Source organism: Salvelinus fontinalis, chromosome 12, assembly GCF_029448725.1.
Source record: "Salvelinus fontinalis isolate EN_2023a chromosome 12, ASM2944872v1, whole genome shotgun sequence".
NCBI classification, from domain to species: Eukaryota; Metazoa; Chordata; class Actinopteri; order Salmoniformes; family Salmonidae; genus Salvelinus; species Salvelinus fontinalis.
In genome coordinates, this window is record NC_074676.1 from 23,469,450 (window position 1) to 23,491,996 (window position 22,547).

Sequence of the window (22,547 nt, forward strand, 5' to 3'; positions counted from 1 at the left end):
GAAATGGAAGAGAGAGCCTGGGACTCCACTTCTGCTTTTGGACGTTAAAAAGGCGACACTCCTTTTTTAAAATTCTTATCAAGACCAGAATCTAGTTTCGGGTGTTTCTTTTATGCCTGGCTATATTAGGTTAGCCGGCAAGTGACAGTGTCTAAGGTTCAGGGCACGGTACTGGTGATGACTATATAACAGTCTGATCATGACCTGGAGATAGAAGCTCTTTATCAGTCTCTCTGTCCCAGTTTTGAAGCACCTGTTCTCTCTCCGCCTTCTAGATGGTAGCAGGGTGAACAGGCCGTGGCTGCGGTTCTTGATGATCTTCTTGGCCTTCCTGTGACACCGGGTGATACAGCCTGATAGAATGCTCTCGATTGTGCATCTGTAGACGTTTGTGGCCCAGTTGCACCTTCTTCACCACTGTCAGTGTGAAGCAACCATTTCCGTTCCTCAGTGATGTACACATCTAGGAACTTGTAGCTTTTGAACCTCTCCTCTGCAGCTAGTTGATGTGGATGGGTATCGGATCTCTATGTGTGTGTGTGTGTGTGTGTGTGTGTGTGTGTGTGTGTGTGTGTGTGTGTGTGTGTGTGTGTGTGTGTGTGTGTGTCTCTCTGTACGTCTCCTAGACCCAGCCACAGCGGCTCGCTACCCTGCCACACCCCGTTAAGAGCTCGGGGCAGAAAGAGAAAGAGAGGAGGAGCATGACATCATATTGGCCCGCCCATCCGGCATTCATTTAAATGTTCTATGGGCCGAATGTGTATGTATGTGTGTGCAGTTGAACAGTTTCATAGAAGCACACAAGCAGATTCGCAGACACACCTAAACTGAGAAGTGATCTGGAGAAGCACGGATGAGGCTCAACACCACTTTGCCCTTTTAAATATTTAACTAGTCGACTTGGAGAACTAGCGTCGGGATCGATTTTAGGTAGGTATGTGTATGTTTTCGTTTGTCTGTTTCAGTTTTGTCTGTTTCATGAGCGCACACACAAAGCAGCGTGTGTGCTTTGGCAATAGCCTATCCATCCGGCCGCGTGTAGTGCCCGATTTAACCATCTAGTTTTGTTTGATTTTCTTGAAACAACGCCGCGCTGATAAGAAGTGTTCAATTTGAGGCTATAGAAACGGAGATATTGCGAAACAGAAACTCGGGACTCATTGTTGCTTTAAAAGCGCATGTTGTTTCGCTAACAGGACAGTGAGGAAAGGAGCAGAAGAGATTCAGAATAAGACCGTTGTTTCGCCCATCTGTCAACCTCTAATCAATCCAGTCATTATCAACTTCGGGACTTTAACCAATGCGTTTATGGAACCTGTTGGAGAAAGTAAGATTTATTGAAATCGTATGAATCACTGTGTGTGAGTGATTTATTTTTCTTTAACTATTTGACATAATATACAGATTGGTTTATAGGCTATAAACATTGTCACTGAAGTGGGCTACCTACATCTTAGTTGCCTTTTTGTTAGTTTTGAGTTGGATAGCTGAAGTCTGAGTAAACAAATGGGTATTTAGATTGTATCAGTGTGTACAGCATAGACAGGCAGTGATGGATCACTCTGTTCTGCTGGTCTGGAGCACGTGGTCCTAGTCTTCTCTGACACACTGCCCTTTCACTGTCAACCAGAGAGACATGACACTCCTGGTGTGTGTACCCTATGTCTTGTGTCTCTGACATTGATCTTTTATGCAATCAGACTTGTCCATGTGGTCAGTTATAGCCAAGGGTTCTAATGACTGATAGCTACCTTTGTCAAACTTTAACCACACTGAACCCAGACATCTCATATGTACTAGACAGAACTGTAGCATAGCCCAGTGGGTACAGGAGAGAGATTCCATCTTGAAGGCCGTAAAGTATTATATTCTACAGATAGTAGTTGGAGTATACATAAATTCGGAACTCAGAACTAAATCTTGCTTGCAATGCCAAAAATGTGTGTAAGTCGGAGAGGAAATCATTGTCTTGAGTAATTTCTCAGAACATCACTTTCAGTAATCAACTACCAGAGAGGGGTGGAAGAAAGGAGATGAGAGTTGAGTGAAAGAGAGATACAGGACATGTAAATAAGAAATCCAGAATCTGAATGTGTAAATTGCACAGAGTTGAGAGGGTGAGTGGGGATGAGGGGAAAGGCCCAACACGTGGTAGTCATTTAGAAGGGAGTTTACTAAATGCTTTACATCTGTTTTCTGATCTTTGAACTGCCCTTCCCTATCTCTCTTTTCTCTCACTCTCTCCATCTCCTGGCCCTGCTCTTTCTCTCCTTTCTCTCACTCTCTCCATCTCCTGGCCCTGCTCTTTCTCTCCTTTCTCTCACTCTCTCCATCTCCTGGCCCTGCTCTCTCTGTTCATCATGCCCCCCCCCCCAACACACACACATATCATCATCCCCAGTGATCAAGGATATACTCTACATTACCAACTGCAGCATGCAGGAATACCCCACAAAGAAATGTTGCTCTCAGGTATGCTGACATGGAGTGTGTTCTTGTCTCAGGAATGTGTCCATGTCTCAGGTATTGTGAATAGACTCTGGCAGTTACAGGTGCCTTTTTCGTTTTGGATGTAATCTGATACATCCCTAAAATGCACGTGTGTTTAGGGTCCTCTACATGCATCAGTCAATGTGTAATGTCTCTGTGCAGTAGGAGTAGGACAACCATGTTCATTAGTCAGCAGACTGACCTGAGCCACAGACAAACTGGGCATGCTGCACACTTACCTCCATGTCTCTCTCTCTCGCTCTCTTATTTACTTTCCACTGTCCTTCTGTTTGATGTGATTTTCAATTGCTTTGATGTCAGAGTGGTTAGAGGGACAATCCATATGATTTGTATTTATGAGCAGGAAAGTCTACCATGTTGCTTCTCTGTCTTTCTCTGTGTTTGTGTAGACTCTCTGTGTAGGAGTGCTGATCTAGGATTAGTTTCTCCTTTTAGATCATAATGAATACAATTATATGTACAGGTAGGAACCTGATCCTAGATCAGCACTCCTACTCTGAGATGCTTTGTGGATCTGGGTAGTATACCGACAGACGCTACACAGAATATACAGACAGAAAGTTTAAACCGATGAATTTACATGAATAACGTACACTGTAAAATAAACAGGCTACACTGCAAATCTATTTTGATATTAAATGTGCAAGGTGTATGTGCAATGAGGGAGAAATACACTACGTGAACAAAAGTATGTGGACACGTGCTTGACGAACATCTAATTCAAAAATCATGGGCATTAATATGGACTTGGTCCCCCTTTGCTGCTATAACAGCCTCCACTTTTCTGGGAAAGCTTTCCACTAGATGGTAGAACATTGCTGTGGGGACTTGCTTCCATTCAGCATTAGTGAAGTCGGGTGCTGATGTTGGGCGATTCGACCTGGCTCGCAGTCGGCGTTCCAATTCATCCCAGGTGTTGATGTCAGGGCTCTGTGCAGGCCAGTCAAGATCTTCTACATTGATCTCGATAAACCTTTTCTGATTGGCCCTCACTTCGTGCACGGGTGCATTGTCATGCTGAAACAGGAAAGGGCATTCCCCAAACTGTTGCCACAAAGTTGGAAGCACAGGATCGTCTAGAATGTCAATGTATGCTGTAGCGTTAAGATTTCCCTTCACTGGAACTAAGGGGCCTAACCTGAACCATGAAAAACAGTCCCAGACCATTATTCCTCCTCCACCAAGCTTTACAGTTGGCACTATGCATTTGGGAAGGTAGCGTTCTCCTGGCATCCGCCAACCCAGATACGTCTGTCGGACTGCCAGAGGATGAAGCGTGATTCTTCTCTCCAGAGAACGTGTTTCCACTGCTCAGGAGTCCAATGCCGGCGAGCTTTACACCACTCCAGCCGATGCTTGGCATTACGCATGTTGATCTTAGGCTTGTGTGTGGCTGCTCATCCATTGAAACCCATTTCATGAAGCTCCCGCCGAACAGTTCTTGTGCTGACATTGGTTCCGGAGGCAGTTTGGAACTCGGTAGTGAGTGCTGCAACCAACGGCAGATGATTTTTACGCTCTTCAGCATTCGGCGGTCCGGTTCTGTGAGCTTGTGTGGCCTACCACTTTGCGGCTGAGCCGTTGTTTCTCCTAGATGTTTCCACTTCACAATAACTGCACTTACTGTTGACTGGGGCAGCTCTAGCAGGGCAGAAATTTGATGAACTGACTTGTTGAAAGGTGGCCTCCTATGATGGTGCCACGTTGAAAATCACTGAGCTCTTCAGTAAGGCCATTCTACTGCCAATGTTTGTCTATGGAGATTGCATGGCTGTGCTCAATTTTATACACCTGTCAGTCGAAATGGCTGAATCCACTAATTTGAAGGGGTGTCCACATACTTTTGTGTGTATATGTAGGATTTAGACTGTGTCAGTGCTAATTGGCCAGCTACATAACCTATAAGCCATGATGCAATATCTCCAGCATTGATGAAATGATAGAACATTAGAACACAAAGCAGTTGTTTACACCAAGCTGGCACCGATACACATTATTGCTGCACAGCTCCGGTATTGAGGTTTGAGGGGGCATGGTCTCTCCCCTGCCCTAATCACCTGATCGTAGAGCTGGAGGCGGTCACACACGTGGAACACGTTTTCTCTCTTTCTCCCCTACAAATGGTGTTCAATAACACCCATAGAACAAAAGATGGGACCATAGAATGAGGCTCTTTATCTACTTACCCAGAGTCAGATGAACTCGTGGATACCATTTTATATCTCTGTGTCCAGTATGAACTAAGTTAGTGGTAGTTTTGCGAGCCAATGCTAACTAGCGTCAGCGCAATGACTGGAATTCTGTAGGTATCAATCTGCTAGCATGCTATACCCATTGATACCCATTGACTTCCAGTCATTGTGCTCATGTTAGTTAGCAATTGCGCTAGTCAGCAACTTCCTTGAAACTGCACACAGAGACATAAAAATGGTATCCACGAGTTCATCTGACTCTGGGGAAGTAGATAAAGAGCCTCTGCCAAAATCCCGAAGTATACCTTTAATCACAAACAGGTTTTTAATGTTACATATTAATACACTACCTCTCTGAAAATGTTTTATGGCAAGGAACAAACACACAGCTTCTCTATGGCTCGGCATTGATTTCCCTTCATAAGGCCAGGAGCCTCAATCAGAATAAAGTACCATTACTGTACAGACCACTCTGTATTTCACAAATGGATTTTAGACACACACACACACACACACACACACACAGAGCGACTAAAAGCACCCCTCCCTACAGTAAGAGGGCTTGTTGGGTTAAAGTATACAGGAGATGGGGAGTCTGCGCTACATGAATTGGATTAAAACCTTCTAGGCTGAATCCCGACATGATCCTGTCTTATTAGTAACACACAGACAGTCTCTGTTCAGAATGGAGGTACATTACTGCATTACTGTAGTCTTTGAGGTCAGTCAAACTAAAGTCAGTCGGCCAACTGTCCATACTTATTATAATGGGGAAGAGTTCCAGTGCCATAATTGATAAATAGCTTGTTGACAAAAGGATAGGAAAAACATTTTTGTCTGTGTATTGTGTGTTGCTATGTTACAGCTCCTGATTTGTGCTGCAATTTAGACAACATAACACAAAAGAGAACAAAGACTATGTATGATGATAATTATTAGTGTTTTTGGGTCACCTGGTTGTTTGGTGACCCATGTGTTCAATTAATGTTTGTGTGTCATTACCGTGTTCTCTGTGTTTTATTGCCAGTGTGGTACGTCTATATCTGTCTTTATCTGTAACAGTAGTCTGTCGTGTTGCTAACGGTAACAGTACAAAATAAGATAAAAAATACAACCGTATGTAAACAAAAGACTCCTAATCCACCCTACCGCTTTAGCTCACCACTGGCCTCAGACAATAAGAGCGATGCAAGTGTTTGACTGTCTGTTCTAACGGCGTTTGTGTGTGACTGTTGAAGTAAAGTCCTTTCTCCTGGCAGTGGTGTCTGAAATACAGTGAAGAGATATATGGTTGGTCAGATATACCTTGAGCATTCCTATGTTAGCATGTGTTGGTGCCAACTGTGAGCGTGTATATCTGGCTCACAGAGCAGCCATTGTGTCAGGGGGACAGGAGAGCGGGACAGTTGTCTCCCCAAACTGCCCCCTCTACCCCAACCCCATCACTTTATTTTGTGGGGCAGGTGTCCAGGGTTGTGTGTGTGTATATGTGCTATGATTTTCACTGGTCTGGAGGACAGGTGTTTGGTTACCTAGCCATCTGTGTCTCACTCCTCTACCATCCTCTGTTCTGAGGCGTGTGGCTACGGGCATGCTCCACTATTAGAATAGTTCTGCAGGTTCATCACATTCCTATGGCGGGACTCAAACTGTTGTCTCTACCTTTTCAATGAGCTCCATTCACTCCATATTCACACCATAATCTGCCTATCACCCTGCCTGTTACAACGTGTGTGTGTGATAACACAAGCCTCTGCTTTAAAGACAACTCTTAACAAATAGGCAGGAACATGACTTCATATATCTATTTTGTGTCCAACTTAGAGAGGCTACTGCTTGTGGCTAAATACCACACTCTGTGCCTCAGAAAATCAGAGATGAATTAAGAACAGACGGTTTGTCTTCCGAGGCTTCAGAGACATTTGGTTTTAATGTAGAACTGGGACTGGCGGGTTAGTTACTTGATAGGAGTGTTATCTCATACTAACAGGAAATTGTGAAAGAGTACACAGAAAGTGGGGCCATCTCTCTGTACAGTGTGCAGATTGCCGCACAGGAAGAGGTCTGGGTGTGGCACAGAGAGGGAGAGAACATCTCTCTGCAGATTGGTTTCTGTACAAAGCTATCTATCCTAACTCAATACGCTCGTAACTGATTCAGCCCTCTTATGAGTAGGCTAATATTGAATCCATTTTATGAGCAAGTATACTATCAAGTGCTGTACACTGCCCGTGTGTACCATGTAGTGAGTTATGTGCTTAGGTCATGGTTGGGAAATCCTGTTGCTGCAGTTTTCTTCCCAGGAAACACCAGATTGCACATGCTGCAGATGACAAGAACTGTGTGTTTGAGAACACAGACATCCTCTGTGCCGGAGACATGATTGTTGTTGTGTGTCTCCTGGATGGTAGCTGTAATTATCTCTCAGCATTAGGCTGACACTGATAGGATGTGTGTTGTACTTTTTCACTATTCCCTTATGGAATGACATCCGGGCTGAATAGAGTTCACAAACGTTCCATTTTGGGTGTTTCACTGTTTCAATATTTCTAACGTTAGAGGGCTCTGACACAGATCATGACTCACACGACTCCCGCTGTCATGACTCACGCTGCTCTATGTGGGTGTGTATCCTGAGAAACGTTTGATTGTGAATAGGACCCCACCCTAACTGGGGAGGGGTGTTTCCCCGCAATCCTTCAGGGCTGAGACCCTAGAATTCTCTGCTATTCCCGCTCTAGGACAGGAAATACAAACCATACTGCAGCCCCCCGAAACCCATTCTAGGTGGATGTGCTGAGTGAGAAACAACATCTGCGCTGCTAAACATCACTGGTCCACATGTAACTCTTCCTCCTCCTCATCCCTCCATCCGCCTCTGTCAGTTAGAAGGCTGTATTTCTCAGTTTTTTTAATCAGGGTTTTCTTCATGGCTAAGTGTGTGTGTTGTGGGGGGGCATGGGGTCATATGGTAAAGCAGGCAGCCAGCTGGTCTCTCTCTAATGAGGACATCAGCACCACATCTACGAAGAGGAAGGGTTTTTATAATCTCTTACTTTATTTCAACCTATGAACTCGCATGAAGCAAGTGTCCCCTCCCCTTATTCTTTGAGTCTTTTGGTCAGAATCATCTCAATTTCTTCTCAACTGTCATTTTTCCCCTCCATCACCATGGAGACCAGTCATCACTCACACCGTCATAGACACAAGGCCAACAACAGGAAGTGGATGTGTGCGGGCGTTTAGCTGATAGTTAATGCAGTCCCAGTGAAGGACAATCCGTTCTGATGCTGTAGCCCTGTGCAGTGCCAAGACTGTCATTCAATTAGCTCTAATGCAGCCTGCTAGTGTAGACTCAGTGACTCTCACTCACACACACACACACCTACTTTATACACACTCACACAGTCACCCCATCCCTTCCTCCCTCTCTCTCTTACTCCTTATAAATGCAAACACAAGTGAACACCCTTGAGAAAGTACTCACCCATTAGTTCACTCTAGTATTGTTTTGAGATGTTGACAGCCTCTGATTGTAATGAATGGGCTAGTTCCGCTCTCTTTCTCTCAATGTCTCTATCTGTTAATTTTGACCTTTCACCCCTCTCTCCCGACCCCTGGTTTCCCAGTGTCCCTTATACACAGCATAACGTAGAGGTTGTGGGAGGGTTCAACATGGAAAGAGTAAACAAGAAGATGCATACCAAGGTTTTATTCCTCTTCTCTCTGTGTATGTCAGTGTCATCTGACCATGTAGCAGTGTTTTTGTAGAGTATTAGTTCCTCTGTAGTGAGGTTGTCAGGTCTGACTGGAGAATCACACACTTGCCATCTGGTTCCTACACCTAATAAACATGAAAGAGCTGCTTTAATGGGGATGCCTGGAATAGCAGGAAGTGCACTTCTAAAAAGTCCTCTACACACACGCTCACACTGCTGAAAGCTGTTTATTTCTTTTAGCCTAAAATCATATTTCAGTTATGGTGTTGACAGATGCTGTATGTCCCACAGGATAAGATGGGAGGGTATGTGTGTTTACTCTCTCTTTTTCTGTCTTTTGCTCGCTCAGTGACAGTATTGTAGTGAGAAGGTGTTGTGGCAGCATGTCACACCCGTGCCCAGCGCACCCAAGACTGCCATGCAGCTCCCCAGGATTGCCACTCAGAAGAAAATCAGCCCACGGAGAGAAGCACGATATTGAACTTCACTCAACTTTCTGAAGTTTTCCCTGTTAACACAATCAACATTTACCTTTTACTGTGGCAATTGTGATCGAATCCACGCAATATTAGCCACTTTCAATGCCACATACCGAAACAAAACAAACTATGCAAGAGTTTATGTTGTAGGCAGAACTCATCAGTAGGATTCTATTTCATTGACGGGGATGACTCAGGCCATACCCGTACTCTACACAGACCGGTGCAGCATATCCAATCAGAGCTGCAGTAGAACTATATGCAAATAGACCATTGCCAAATATGGGTCTGTGCAATTTACTTTGAACTGAACTGTGTTTACAGCATGAGCAGTCGTGAGTAGATGTGCTTGTTTTGAGAGCTGCATGTGCACAATTTGTTCATATCCTTTGCTAGTTAGTGCGTTATTAGCCCAGTTATAGAAGTTAGCAATTGCTTCCTACAAGAGCCCAAAACATGTACATTTCCAGACATTTTTGAAAAGCGAGTCAGTTAAAGATTTTGTTTTTGTCTTAAAGGGAAAGTGTTGTATTTTGAGACCGTCTTGAATAAGCTAAGTAGCCAATAGAGGGTACCATAATTGGCCTGATTCGCTGTAATAATGTTTTTTTTTTTTTGTGGTTTCTTGCATCATACATGTTCAGTCACCTCCTTGTCTGAAGGACAAGTGGATAAACGGGTTCATGTCAAGCCCTGCATTTTTCTTCCTAAAGTCTCATGCAATGTCGGCCTACATTAAACACCACACATTGGCTGCTACTGTAGGCTGAATGGTAGAACAGCTATTTCCATGTGTTATGGGATGCATTTTCTCCATTGTTTTTGATGGTAGGCCACTCTGGTAGGCCTATATTATGATCAAATAGCAACAGTAGCCTACTTTGCCACTGTTAAAACACTGAGCGAGTACAGCCTCAGTGTTCAGAATAAAAGCGCGCTGGAAGTTGCAGTGAATTAGCGGTCTGTCCCAGGCAAGAAGGGAGAGGACATGTCTCCACACTCTAAAATGGCTTCCTTCCCTTGTATCCTCTCTAAAAACACCGGTAGATTTCCAGCACTATGTTTTCATCAGTCAGGTTGTGCCAGATGATCTGATCATGAAGAAAAGGAGATGAGGTGAGGAAGCCCCTTTAGAACATGAGATACAGCCCGTCTGGGACTAGCCTAGGCCCTTTCAACTCCCTATGTCTCTTCCCCTGGGGCAGAGAGGAAGTGGCACCAGATGTGTTAAGTGAACGGATGCTTTCTCAATACCCTCAGCCTGGTTGCTCCACTACCCCCTGCTGCTAAAGGGTATTGCTTTTGATGTACTTAGCAGCAACACGCATATACAGACATGCATGCGCGCGCACACACACACACACAGTGTGCCCTGTTTACATGTACTCTATATCCGCCTATCACGCCTACACTGACACTCTTGCGCGCACTCACACTCACACACTCACACTCACACTAACATAGACACACGCTCGCACATACCCACCCACCACTTATGCTGCTGCCATACTGTTTACTATTATTATTTGTCATGCTATCAGTCACTTTCTCCTAATCCCTGACTACATGTACATATCTACCCCAATACTCCTGTATTCCTGTACATTTGGTACTGGCACTGACCATGTATATAGCTTCCTCTTATTTCTCGTCTTTAAAAAAAAACATTGTTGTACTTTTTTGATATTGAATACTACACTGTTGAGTAGGGCTTCCAAATGAAGCATTTCACTGTGCATGTGCATGTGACCTAAAACTTGCACACAGACACACACTGCGTATTGCCTTCATGAGAAATACATAGGGCTAATGTTTGATTTATGACTACCAAACATTTTTACCCCCCACAGGTTGTAAAACACAATAGATGTTTTCGTCTCACATAATGAGATCTAAAGGATGTCTTCATGTTTTCCTTTATCTACTGTTCCTCTCTGAAAACATGCAAATGTGCAGTACATCTGGCCCTCGTCGGACAAAAAGATCAGTCAAAACGTGTCAGATGGTTTTTTTCATCCACCTCTTTGTTATGCAACTGGCTCTTTGTTCGTCTCTGGGATGTGAGGCAGCGGCGACCTCTAATGTTGAGATATAAACATTACAGCTCTCCTCAGTGGCCCCCTTCACCAACCCCCCCCCCCCTAGTGAGTGAGAATGACTACCATAATCAATAAGTTTAGATAGACTAACGGCCAGCTAACTCGCCAATCTAAAAATTGTTAGCTGACATGGCTAATTGAGTGACTGACATAACGAGAAAAACTACTGATGCACAACCACAGTTCTAAATCACACCTTGTGTATTCTACTATTCTAACTGTCAAAAGTAAATGGAGAACCAGTCTTGTCCATACTGTATTACAGCTCCATGCTCGCTGTTTCCTAGTGTTGATGTTAAGACTCTCGTTGTTGTATCTTCAACGCATAGGTCTACACGCAGACTAAAAATGCAATTGATAAAGTTTCCAATTAAGTAAAAAAAATTGTATGTAGCCTAGCAGGCCTCAGTCTCAGATGACATGTTTTGGGCCCTGTAGCTTACGCTGCACGATGATGATGATGATGATGAACAAATCATGAGAATACTTCTTATGTCATAGGCTATGAAATCTTACCACTACCTAAGTAATCTACACACAGTTATAAAATCCCATGTTGATGTTTTTGGCCTACTTACAAAAGCCATTCATAAATGCACCTATTCTTGGAATGTGCTAATTACACTCCTGGCTGACCTTTAAACTCTGAGAAAGAGACTAGCTTTGTCATTAAAGTTATTTACCGTTGTAAACAGTTTCCAGGTCAATAGTTAAAATATGAGCTGTGTGAGGGGACGCCGTGTTCACTATGTTGTGGGCTGTTAGGTAATAGCTCTTTCATCAAAGTTCATTCCAACCAGCCGCTTCGCTCTAACCTCAGTAGGACAGCTGCGCGCACAGGGAACACAGCAGTTGTGCATCTCTCTCTCCTGTCTAGTGTTCAAATGAAGCTATTTAAGTAGGAAGTCTTAACTTATTCTGACTTTAAATCAACAGTTGAGATGGCTACAGTGTGTAGAATACCAGTCTTCCCTCACCTACTGCAGAGTAAATTGGAGAACGTTTGTTAGATTTCCCATTGTTTGTCTAGATAATTTGACGCATTTTAACCAGTCTTATTATGCTTAAATGTGTTACCGGTTAACGTGTAACTTTATAATGAAAGGACAATGGGTGGGATTTTTGCATATGCAGTGTGTTTTGTTATTGTTATGCAGACTGTCATGATAACTCTTTATATGGTTTTCATGCAAAGTACAATAAGAAGATTTGGTATGATAATATGGAGTTGTCTCCAGGGAGAAATGATCTTAAATAAACATGCTGTATATATTATCCATACATTTTACATTAATTTGGTGGATGCAGGAAATTGTACTCTGATCTATATAGATGATCAGATCTATGTAGGACTAATGGAAATGTGTAACCTTATATTTGGATATTCAAATCAGTTTGTGAGAAATTAGAATAGGTAATGGGAGTACTCCCTATTTGAGTTGATATCTGATTAGCTTATTGTATGTCTGTAATCAAGTAATTCCATCTCTGGATGACATTTGAAATGCAGTATATCCATATAAAGGTGATATTTTGATGGATATCGGCTTGTTGTTGCCAGCAGTATCTGTGAGACCTGTGAGCAGCGCCAGCTCTAGCCTTTTGGGGGACCTAAGTGAGATTTGGTTGGGGGGCCCCTCACCTTGTGGCACAACATTTTAGTGGCCCCCCTTTTGACAGGAGTGAAGAATTTTTGTTTTAAAGCATATTTTCTGTAATTCTACACATTTTCTAATGACTTATGCCATGCTAATAATATATCTGCATGAGAATCACTATCAAAATCAATGGGGTCCCCCTGGGGGTCAGGGCCCCTTTGCATGTGCCCGGCCGGTATTCTGCAATAAGGGACAGCTTATGTCACTTATGCTTGGAACCAGCCCTGCCTGTGAGAGTCTCTATGCAGATGTTTGCCCCATTCTGGAGAATGGAACATTCCTCTAGTGGAATGGAATGATTATGTAACTCCAACCTCTCAGTAGTGAGGGTCGTAATGTCTCGGTGCGTTAAACAGATGAATGTCTCGATAGCATCCAGAGCTGAAGCCTGATTTTGACATGGTTGTGTTTGTGTGAAAGAGAGCAGGTATAGTTGACTATTACAGTGTGTAAATGAATCCATGAATTGAGATGTATATTAAATGACTAATAACATATTGAATCCCGTCTTCTCCCCTTGTCAGATCGGTGTGTGGACCCAGGTCTGTCTCTGTCTCGGGGCAGGAGTGTGATGGCTGAGCCGGACTATCTGGAGGGGGACTGTGAGGAGATGATCAAACCCAAGAAGCTGTTGAATCCAGTCAAGGGCTCCAGAAACCACCAGGACCTCCATCGAGAACTCATGATGAACCAGAAGATGTAAGTAGACTGGGGACACCACTGGGGCAACACACACTTCTCTTTCTTCTCCTGTTTCTACTACATTTTATTTCCCAGTTGTCTATACTCTGATCCTTGTCTTAATCGAGAGGGAAACCGTAACGTTTCTAGTCGGACAACACCAGTTTATCTTTCCATGACTCACCCACCCAGGGCAGATCACTGTGTTGTGGTAGAAATAAATCCTGGCTCAGACCGTGGATGGATGAGATCCAAGCCATTCATGAGGTCGACTTGAACGCCAGGGTTATATACTGTTCAACTCTGCAGACAGAGGTTCAAAGGTTTATCCTTGCGTACTGTTTGATTGTGTTGATTTCCATCTATTGGTTAAGGTTAGGGTTGAGGGTTGAGTCAGCTGATCCTGAATCTGTTGTTAGACGAGTGTGACTGTGTGCTAATGCAGCGTGTTGCTATGCTATGACAGTGTGTATTGGGGATACCCCTGTGGGAGATGCATAACAGTACTGCTATGTAAACCTTAATGCATGACACTTTTAATTAGTTATTATATAAAACCTTTAGTTCCTTCTACTGTCTAAGAATTATTACATATCAACCTGTACTTACTGTATTTAATGGTTCCTACTGCCCCAATATTATTATAGAAATGCAATCACACAACCATCTTTTTTACAATCTATAACTTATGTTTCCAGTGAACAGTTCTGCACTGAGTGGGTGGGTAAAATAAATGGATGGGTCTTGGTGAATTGAGAAGAAGATATTTGGCTGAATGGTTTTGTAATACCGTGAGTTGCCACTTGGGAAAATGTAAGTTACAGAATGGACCGTGGCTGCAGTTCACACTGGTTATGTATGTGTGGTTGCATGCATGACTGTGTGTGGCTTTGATTCACAGCATCAGTGCTGAGGCTCAAAGGGTGTCTTTTTTTTCTCACTCTGAATGGACAGATGCTCAAAGCCTTTGCTATGTTATATATAAACACAGAGTGTACTGTTGACAGCTCTACATCACTGTGTCCAGCCGGTTAGCACACTGCACAGAACCATGTGCATTATGGACATGAACACAGAGCTCTGGAGTATGAAGGGAAGAAAGGAAATGATGAGAGGGGTAACTTGAGAGGATTTTGATTTGGTTTAAAGTGGATTAGTCATGGTGGTGGTGGTGATGATGATGAGAGCCAGGGATGGTAAGGAACGTTATGTAAGGAGGATTAGGGAGTCAGTTGCACAACTGAATGCATTCAACTGAAATGTGTCTTCCGCATTTAACGGTGCGGGGAGCTGCCTTAATCGATGTTCACGTCATCAGAGCCCAGGGAGCAGTTCATGTTGGGGGTTAACTGCCTTGCTCAAGGATAGAACGGCAGATTATTACACCTTGCCAGCTCAGGGATTCGAACCAGCGACTGTTCGGTTACTGGCCCAACGCTCTTAACCAGTATGCTACACCATCCCCCTCGGTCTCTTACTCTTCCCTAACTACCTATGTTCTAACTGTAACACAAACATACTATTATGCAGTAGTTACTTATTAGATAACTAGCTGGCTGCAGGGGTGGCTGAGGTCTGTGATTTATGTAATGGCAGTAGGCAGAGACATTTTGAAATCATAAAACCCCCCAACTCAACACAGGTGCGTAACAACAAAATGGAAACGCCTATTTCATCAATGTCATGTCTATCAGTAAGGGGACTGCTCAAGCCACTTCTCAGAATTTGGAGTAAAAGAAAGGGAGAGCTATATTATGAAAGAGGATGTTTGTACTAACAGCTCCTGCGATTGGTTGTTTCTCCTAGGGGCCTGGCTCCCCAGAACAAGCCAGAGCTCCAGAAGGTTCTGGAGCTGAGGAAGAGAGAGCAGGTTCTCAAGGCCCAGAGGGAGGAGCAGGAGGCCCACACCAAGAGGAGCGACCTGGAGATAGAATTAATGAAGAGACAACAGAAACTAGAACAGGTAAACACACATTCACACACACACATGCCTCCGCACACACACACTGTGATACTTACACACACCCAACACTGTAAACCTACAGGTAACTGCCAACATAATGGAAACACTTGAGTAAATGAGGGATACAACGTATATTGAAAGCAGGTTATTCCACACAGGTGATTCCTGAGTTAAATAAAGGGCCAATGCAGCCGTTTTTATCTGGGTAACAAATATACTGTGATATTGTGCAGTTTAGCTCTGGTACATCCTGTTTCCATTGATCAGCCTTAAGATGTTTCTACAACTTGATTGGAGTCCATATGTGGTCAATTCAATTGATTGGACATAATTTGGAAAGGCACACACCTGTCTATATAAGATCCCACAGTTGACAGTGCATGTCATAGCAAAAACCAAGCCATGGGGTCGAAGGAATTATCCATAGAGCTCTGATACAGGATTGTGTCGAGGCACAGATCTGGGGAAGGGTACCAAAAAATGTCTGCAGCATTAAAGGTCCCCAAGAACACAGTGGCCTCAATCATTCTTAAATTGAAGAAGTTTGGAACCACCAACACTCTTCCTAGAGCTGGCTGCCCGGCCAAACTGAGCAATCAGGGGAGAAGGGCCTTGGTCAGGGAGGTAACCAAGAACCCGATGGTCACTCTGAGAGAGGGCTCCAGAGTTCCTCTGTGGAATCTTCCAGAAGGACAACCATCTCTGCAGCACTCCACCAATCAAGCCTTTATGGTAGGGTGGCCTGATGGGAGCCACTCCTCAGTAAAAGGCACATGACAGCCCACTTGGAGTTTACCAAAAGGCACCTACAGGACTTTGACCATGAGAAAAGAGATTCTCTGGTCTGAAGAAACCAAGATTGAAGTCTTTGGCCTGAATGCCAAACGTCAAGGCTTCAGGAAAACTGTCACCATCCCTACAGTGAAGCATGGTGGTGGCAGCATCATGCTGAGGGATGTTTTTCAGCGGCAGGGACTGGGAGACTAGTCAGGATCGAGGGAAAGGATGGAGCAAAGTACAGAGATATCCTTGATGAAAACCTGCTCAGGACCTCAGACTGGGGTGACGGTTCACCTTCCAACAAGACAACAACCCTAAGCGCACAGCCAAGACAATGTAGGACTAGCTTCGGGACAAGTGTTCTTGAGTGGCCCAGTCAGAGCCCGGACTTGAACCCGATCGAACATCTCTAGAGAGACCTGAAAATAGGTGTGCAGCGACACTCCCCATCCAACCTGACAAAGCTCAAGAGGATCTGCACCGAAGAATGGGAGAATCTCCTCAAATTATGTGTGCCAAGCTTTTAGAGTCATTCCCAAGAAGACTCGAGGCTGTAATCGCTGCCAAAGGTGCTTTAACAAAGTACTGAGTAAAGGGTCTGAATACTTAAAATGAAATTATATTTTTATATTTATTTCAAAAATGTCTAAATCCCTGTTTTTGCTGGGTGAGCCATGTGAGTGCTTCGGAGCACAACAAGGGATTTATAATGATTATATCCAGCCCAAGAGCACAACGGCCACTGGCCACAGAAGGCATGGACTTTTTTAGGTGGGCATTACGGCCACACAAAGGGAATGCCGCCGGAAAATTTGAGGCATTCCCAAGTACTTGTCAAATTGTGAATGAGAGACTGATGAAATGTGTGCAGCCTGCACACAAAAAAACTAAGCAGAGCTCATGTATTCATTAGTTGCATCATGCAGCCTTGTACAAATCAAAACAAATAGCCCAACATTTGTATTGCATCTAAAGTTACATTAAGAACTCTAAATTAAGCATATAGGAGGACTTGTTTCTTTGTTAACTGCTCAACACAGAGTAGCCGAATGTATGCACTCCCTCCAATCGTTTGGAGACAATATCCTTTCTATTTTTTTCAGCTATGTTCAATTGTATTCTTGATACTGTTTGTTTCTAAATAGAGTAAAAACTCACCAACGACTAGTAAAGCTCAAACCAAGTTTATTTACTCAATGGTTCAAACAGCTGAAAGACTTAAGACATGTTTCCTCCAGCACAAGTGTATGTATATACCCCAGTATGGGTTGAAGTATCCTCCTTCCCTCTAAACATTAAATTTTTATTGCTAGGCAGGAATTTAAGTAATGCGGACAATAAACTGTTCCATCTCCCTTAATGTGACCTGACCCTGGCCCCCATTCCTCACTAATCCACATCTCACCACCCTTATCTTATCAGTGACTGCAACCATGTGGTTGCATTTCCTTTACTCAGTACATTCCAAGCTTAATTGCCTCCACCATATACATCCCTCCTACAGATAACCAGTAACTTCTGGTGTAGAAACCAGAGTATGGCACTCCTCATTTCCATAGGATAACTGATAATTAAAAATGTTTCAAGTTTAGGAGTCAGAACCCATCAATACTATAAAATGCCACGCAATTCTAAGTAAATCTTGTCTGCTAAATGAACTAGTGTAGCCTGTAACCATATGCAATAGCCAGATCAGGGCCTAACATAAGGACAACTCAGAGTATGCTATTCTGTTCTTCTGAAATAGACTACATTTTCTTCATATCATGTTTCTTTAGACCTGTCTAAAATAAATAAATAATGGATTTATTGTGTATGCTATATTACATGGATTTGTTAGACTTTTTAAAATGTACCTGTTCCAAAGGTCTGCATCAGTGGCTTGTAGGCTATGCATGGAAGCCAGGCGACGCTAAATGTATTTGTTAATTACTGTGAGATTGGAAGTTATTTGCTTGACAAACACCGTCTGACAAAATGGTATGACCACCATAGCCCAAGTCTCACACACAGATCACCCTGGTACAATACTGGCAGCTCAACACACACACACACCTAAATTCAGCAAAAGATGAAGCGTTCTCTCACTGTCAACTGTGTTAAATTTCAGCAAACTTAAGATGTGTAAATATTTGTATGAACATAAGATTCAACAACTGAGTGACAAACTGAACAAGTTCCACAGACATGTGACTAACATCATTTGAATGTGTCCCTGAACGGGGGGGGGGGGGGGGGGGGGGTCAAAAGTAACAGTCAGTATCTGGTGTGGCCACCAGCTGCAAGTACTGCAGTGCATTTGCAGTGCACCAGATTTGCCAGTTCTTGCTGTGAGATGTTACCCCACTCTTCCACCAAGGCAACTGCAAGTTCCCGGACATTTATGGAGGGAATGGCCCAAGCCCTCACCCTCCGATCCAACAGGTCCCGGACATGCTCAATGCGATTGAGATCCGGGCTCTTCGCTGGCCATGTCAGAACACTGACATTCCTGTCTTGCAGGAAATCATTTACAGAACGAGCAGTATGGCTGGTGGTATTGTCATGCTGGAGGGTCATGTCAGGATGAGCCTGCAGGGAGGGTACCGCATGAGGGAGGAGGATGTCTTCCCTGTAACGCACAGCATTGAGATTGATCCTGTTGTCATTGCAGGCAGTCTGATGATGCTGTGACACACCGCCCCAGACCATGACGGACCCTCCAAATCGATCCTGCTCCAGAGTACAGGCCTCTAACTCCCATTCCTTCAACGATAAACGTGAATCCGACCATCACCCCTGGTGAGACAAAACCGCGACTTATCAGTGAAGAGCACTTTTTGCCAGTCCTGTCTGGTCCAGCGACGGTGGGTTTGTGCCCATAGGTGACATTGTTGCCGGTGATGTCTGGTGAGGACCTGCCTTACAACAGGCCTACAAGCCCTCAGTCCAGCCTCTCTCAGCCTATTGCGGACAGTCTTAGCACTGATGGAGGGATTGTGCCTTCCTGGTGTAACTCGGGCAGTTGTTGCCATCTTGTACCTGTCCCGCAGGTGTGATGTTTGGATGTACAGATCCTGTGTAGGTGTTGTTACACATGGTCTGCCACTGCGAGGACAATCAGCTGTCCGTCCTGTCTCCCTGTAGCGCTGTCTTAGGCGTCTCAAAGTATGAAAATTGCAATTTATTGACCTGGCCACATCTGCAGTCCTCATGCCTCCTTGCAGCATGCCTAAGGCACGTTCACACAGATGAGCAGGGACCCTGGGCTTCTTTTTTTGTGTGTTTTTCAGAGTCCGTAGAAAGACCTCTTTAGTGTCCTAAGTTTTCATAACTGTGACCTTAATTTGCCTAGCGTCTGTAAGCTGTTAGTGTCTTAACGACCGTTCCACAGGTGCATGTTCATTAATTGTTTATGGTTCATTGAACAAGCATGGGAAACAGTGTTTAAACCCTTTACAATGAACATCTTTGAAAGACAAGTTTTTTTTTGTTGAGTTTACACTTCAAAATGTACTTGTACTTACATTTAACCTAACACACTTATCTGTCTGTGTTTAGCTGGAGTTGGACCAGCAGAAGGATGAGGAGGAGCAGGAGAACACCCCTGAGTTTGTGAAGATGAAGAGCAATCTTAGGAGGACCAAGCTGGAGGCTAATGGGGAGGAACGTACCACTTAGGGACCCATGCGGTGGGGGGGGATGTTTGAGAGAGAAGGAGAGGGCAACTGTGTACATAGAGGTATGTTTGTGCAGAGTCTATGGCACATGTCATCTGAGGTGGACTTCACTTCCTGATTCTGTTTTATCTGACCCTGTTGAGAAAGACTACAGACCCTTTTGTCTGCCTACTAAATACCAACAGTACTACAGACCTCTTTGTCTGTCTGCTACAGCTCTCACCACAGGCAGTGACCAAGGAAACTTAACCACCTCTGCTTCTCTCACCAACAGACAGACAGACTTTGCAGAGAAGACTATCCCCTATAGAGACTACACACTGCTTTGTCTGCCTGCTATAGTACTCACATCAGCATCTCCACTCAAAACACAGACCGAGAGGAGACTTAACATGGACACAAAACACGGAACATGCTACATGAAGGACAGCCAGCCAGCCAGTCTTCTTGGGAAGCCTGATGCAGGGACAAACAGAACCCACACAGTTTCCATTCCCTCTCTCCTGTCTGCTCCTCTCTCTCCGGCCACAGAAAGTTCTCCTTCTGTTATTGTTGTCATTGTTTTCATTTTCAGAACCCAGAATAGAAAAGCGGACACTGGATGGACTCTTAAAGCTGTGTTTTGTAAAAATGCCAAATTAATGTGCTGTTATTTATGTTTGTTTGTAGTATTTTAGCCCCATGTAGGGAGTGTGAGAGACATCTGTTTAGTTTTACAGCTCAATGTGTGGAACCTGAGCAGGACAAGACAAGTTTTTGTGTGAAAAAACACCCAGGTTACTTTTTATTATTTTTTATCTCCAACATACCATTTCCTCAGCTAATGCTATTTGAAGCAATACTAGAACCCTTTCCAAGTGTGAGACTTTTCTTTCTATAATTCTTTCTATAATTGTTTTTTTTTGTATGAATAAAAGTGACATTAAATCAGTCTTACTTTGGATGTGACAGAGATTGTTATAGACGATACTAGAAAGTATGTGCGCACGAGTTCTTTGCTGGGTTCATGTGCTTCTCTGATACCCAGATTTTCCATGTCAATTGTTTCTGACTAAGACCTAACACAATCCTCTCTTCTTCTGCAGACCCAACGTCTAATTTTTAATATCATTTAACATTTTCATACTCTGCAATGTTCCCTCTAAAGCCTTGATCACGCCGATTGCGTCATTGCATCAATGCTGCATAACATTTTGAGCAGCTACACAACTATACTGAATCCCGGTATCTACACACGTGTTGCAGACAGTCGCATGTGGTTGTTGGACACATGGAGGAGAGAATCATTTTCACAGTATCATCAAAACCATGTTTTTTTACACAGCTGCTGACAGCTACAGGGATATAAATGCAAAAAATGCTGCTTGGAGATAAGTGTCCAGGATAGTACCTTCGTGGTCAAAGGTTTTGAGAATGACACAAATATACATTTTCACAAAGTCTGCTGCCTCAGTTTGTATGATGTCAATTTGCATATACTCCAGAATGTTATGACGAGTTATCAGATGAATTGCAATTAATTACAGAGTCCTCTTTGCCATGCAAATGAACTGAATCCCATTCAAACATTTCCACTGCATTTCAGCCCTGCCACAAAGGACCAGCTGACATCATGTCAGTGATTCTCTTGTTAACACAGGTGTGAGTGTTGACGAGGACAAGGGTGGAGATCACTCTGTCATGCTGACTGAGTTCAAATAACAGACTGGAAGCTTCAACAGGAGGGGGGTGCTTGGAATAATTGTTCTTCCTCTGTCAGCCATGGTTACCTGCAAGGAAACACATGCCGTCATCATTGCTTTGCAAAAAAGGGCTTCACGGGCAAGGATACTGCTGCCAGTAAGATTGCACCTAAATCAACAATTTATCGGATCATCAATCACTTCAAAGAGAGCAGTTCAATTGTTGAGAAGAAGGCTTCAGGGTGCCCAAGAAAGTCAAGCAAGCACCAGGGCCGTCTCCTAAAGTTCATTCAGACTTTACAGTATCCCAGAACTTTTTGGAGTAAGAGCTACAGGATGCAAATTTCTGCTTGAAAAAGCTGGCCTTTGCTTTCCTGACTGACTGCGTGTATTGGTTCCTGACTTCCCTGAACAGTTGCATATCGCGGGGGCTCTTCGATGCTATTGCAGTTCGCCACAGGATGTTTTTGTGCTGGTCGAGGGCAGTCAGGTCTGGAGTGAACCAAGGGCTATATCTGTTCTTAGTTCTGCATTTTTTGAACGGAGCATGCTTGTCTAATATGGTGAGGAAGTAACTTTTAAAGAATGACCAGGCATCCTCAACTGACGGGATGAGGTCAATATCCTTCCAGGGTACCCGGGCCAGGTCGATTAGAAAGGCCTGCTCGCAGAAGTGTTTTAGGGAGCGTTTGACAGTGATGAGGGGTGGTCGTTTGACCGCGGACCTGTAGCGGATACAGGCAATGAGGCAGTGATCGCTGAGATCTTGATTGAAGACAGCAGAGGTGTATTTGGAGGGCAAGTTGGTCAGGATAATGTCTATTAGGGTGCCCATGTTTATGGATTTAGGGTTGTACCTGGTGGGTTCCTTGATGATTTGTGTGAGATTGAGGGCATCTAGTTTAGATTGTAGGACTGCTGGGGTGTTAAGCATATCCCAGTTTAGGTCACCTAACAGAACAAACTCTGAAGCTAGATGGGGAGCGATCAATTCACAGATGGTGTCCAGGGCACAGCTGGGAGCTGAGGGAGTCGGTAGCAGGCGGCAACAGTGAGAGACTTATTTCTGGAGAGATTAATTTTTAAAATTAGAAGTTCGAACTGTTTGGGCATAGACCTGGAAA

General features: G+C 43.9%; 1 protein-coding gene across 5 annotated transcripts; it reads left to right on the forward strand.

Annotated features, from left to right (window-relative positions):
- The first annotated feature begins 743 nt into the window (after positions 1-743).
- LOC129867009 (protein FAM107B-like) lies at positions 744-20,672 on the forward strand. 5 transcript variants are annotated; one of them, XR_008761570.1, is made up of 5 exons: positions 1,036-1,327; positions 13,183-13,357; positions 15,146-15,302; positions 19,623-19,803; positions 20,016-20,672. XR_008761570.1 is itself a non-coding variant. In XM_055940096.1 (4 exons), the coding sequence occupies exons 2-4, from the start codon at positions 13,230-13,232 to the stop codon at positions 19,740-19,742; spliced, it is 405 nt and encodes a 134-aa protein (XP_055796071.1). In that variant the 5' UTR covers positions 744-934; positions 13,183-13,229; the 3' UTR covers positions 19,743-20,672. The 5 variants fall into 5 exon arrangements, 4 of the variants coding, with proteins under 4 accessions (XP_055796071.1, XP_055796070.1, XP_055796069.1 ...); XM_055940096.1 differs by lacking the exon at positions 1,036-1,327 and adding an exon at positions 744-934 and having other exon boundaries at positions 19,623-20,672; XM_055940095.1 differs by lacking the exon at positions 1,036-1,327 and adding an exon at positions 745-930 and having other exon boundaries at positions 19,623-20,672.
- The last annotated feature ends 1,875 nt before the right edge of the window (positions 20,673-22,547 follow it).

Coding starts and splice junctions, on each gene's coding strand:
- LOC129867009 (XM_055940094.1), top strand. Junction 13,358..15,145: donor CTCATGATGAACCAGAAGAT/GTAAGTAGACTG, acceptor TGTTTCTCCTAG/GGGCCTGGCTCCCCAGAACA. Junction 15,303..19,622: donor GACAACAGAAACTAGAACAG/GTAAACACACAT, acceptor GTCTGTGTTTAG/CTGGAGTTGGACCAGCAGAA.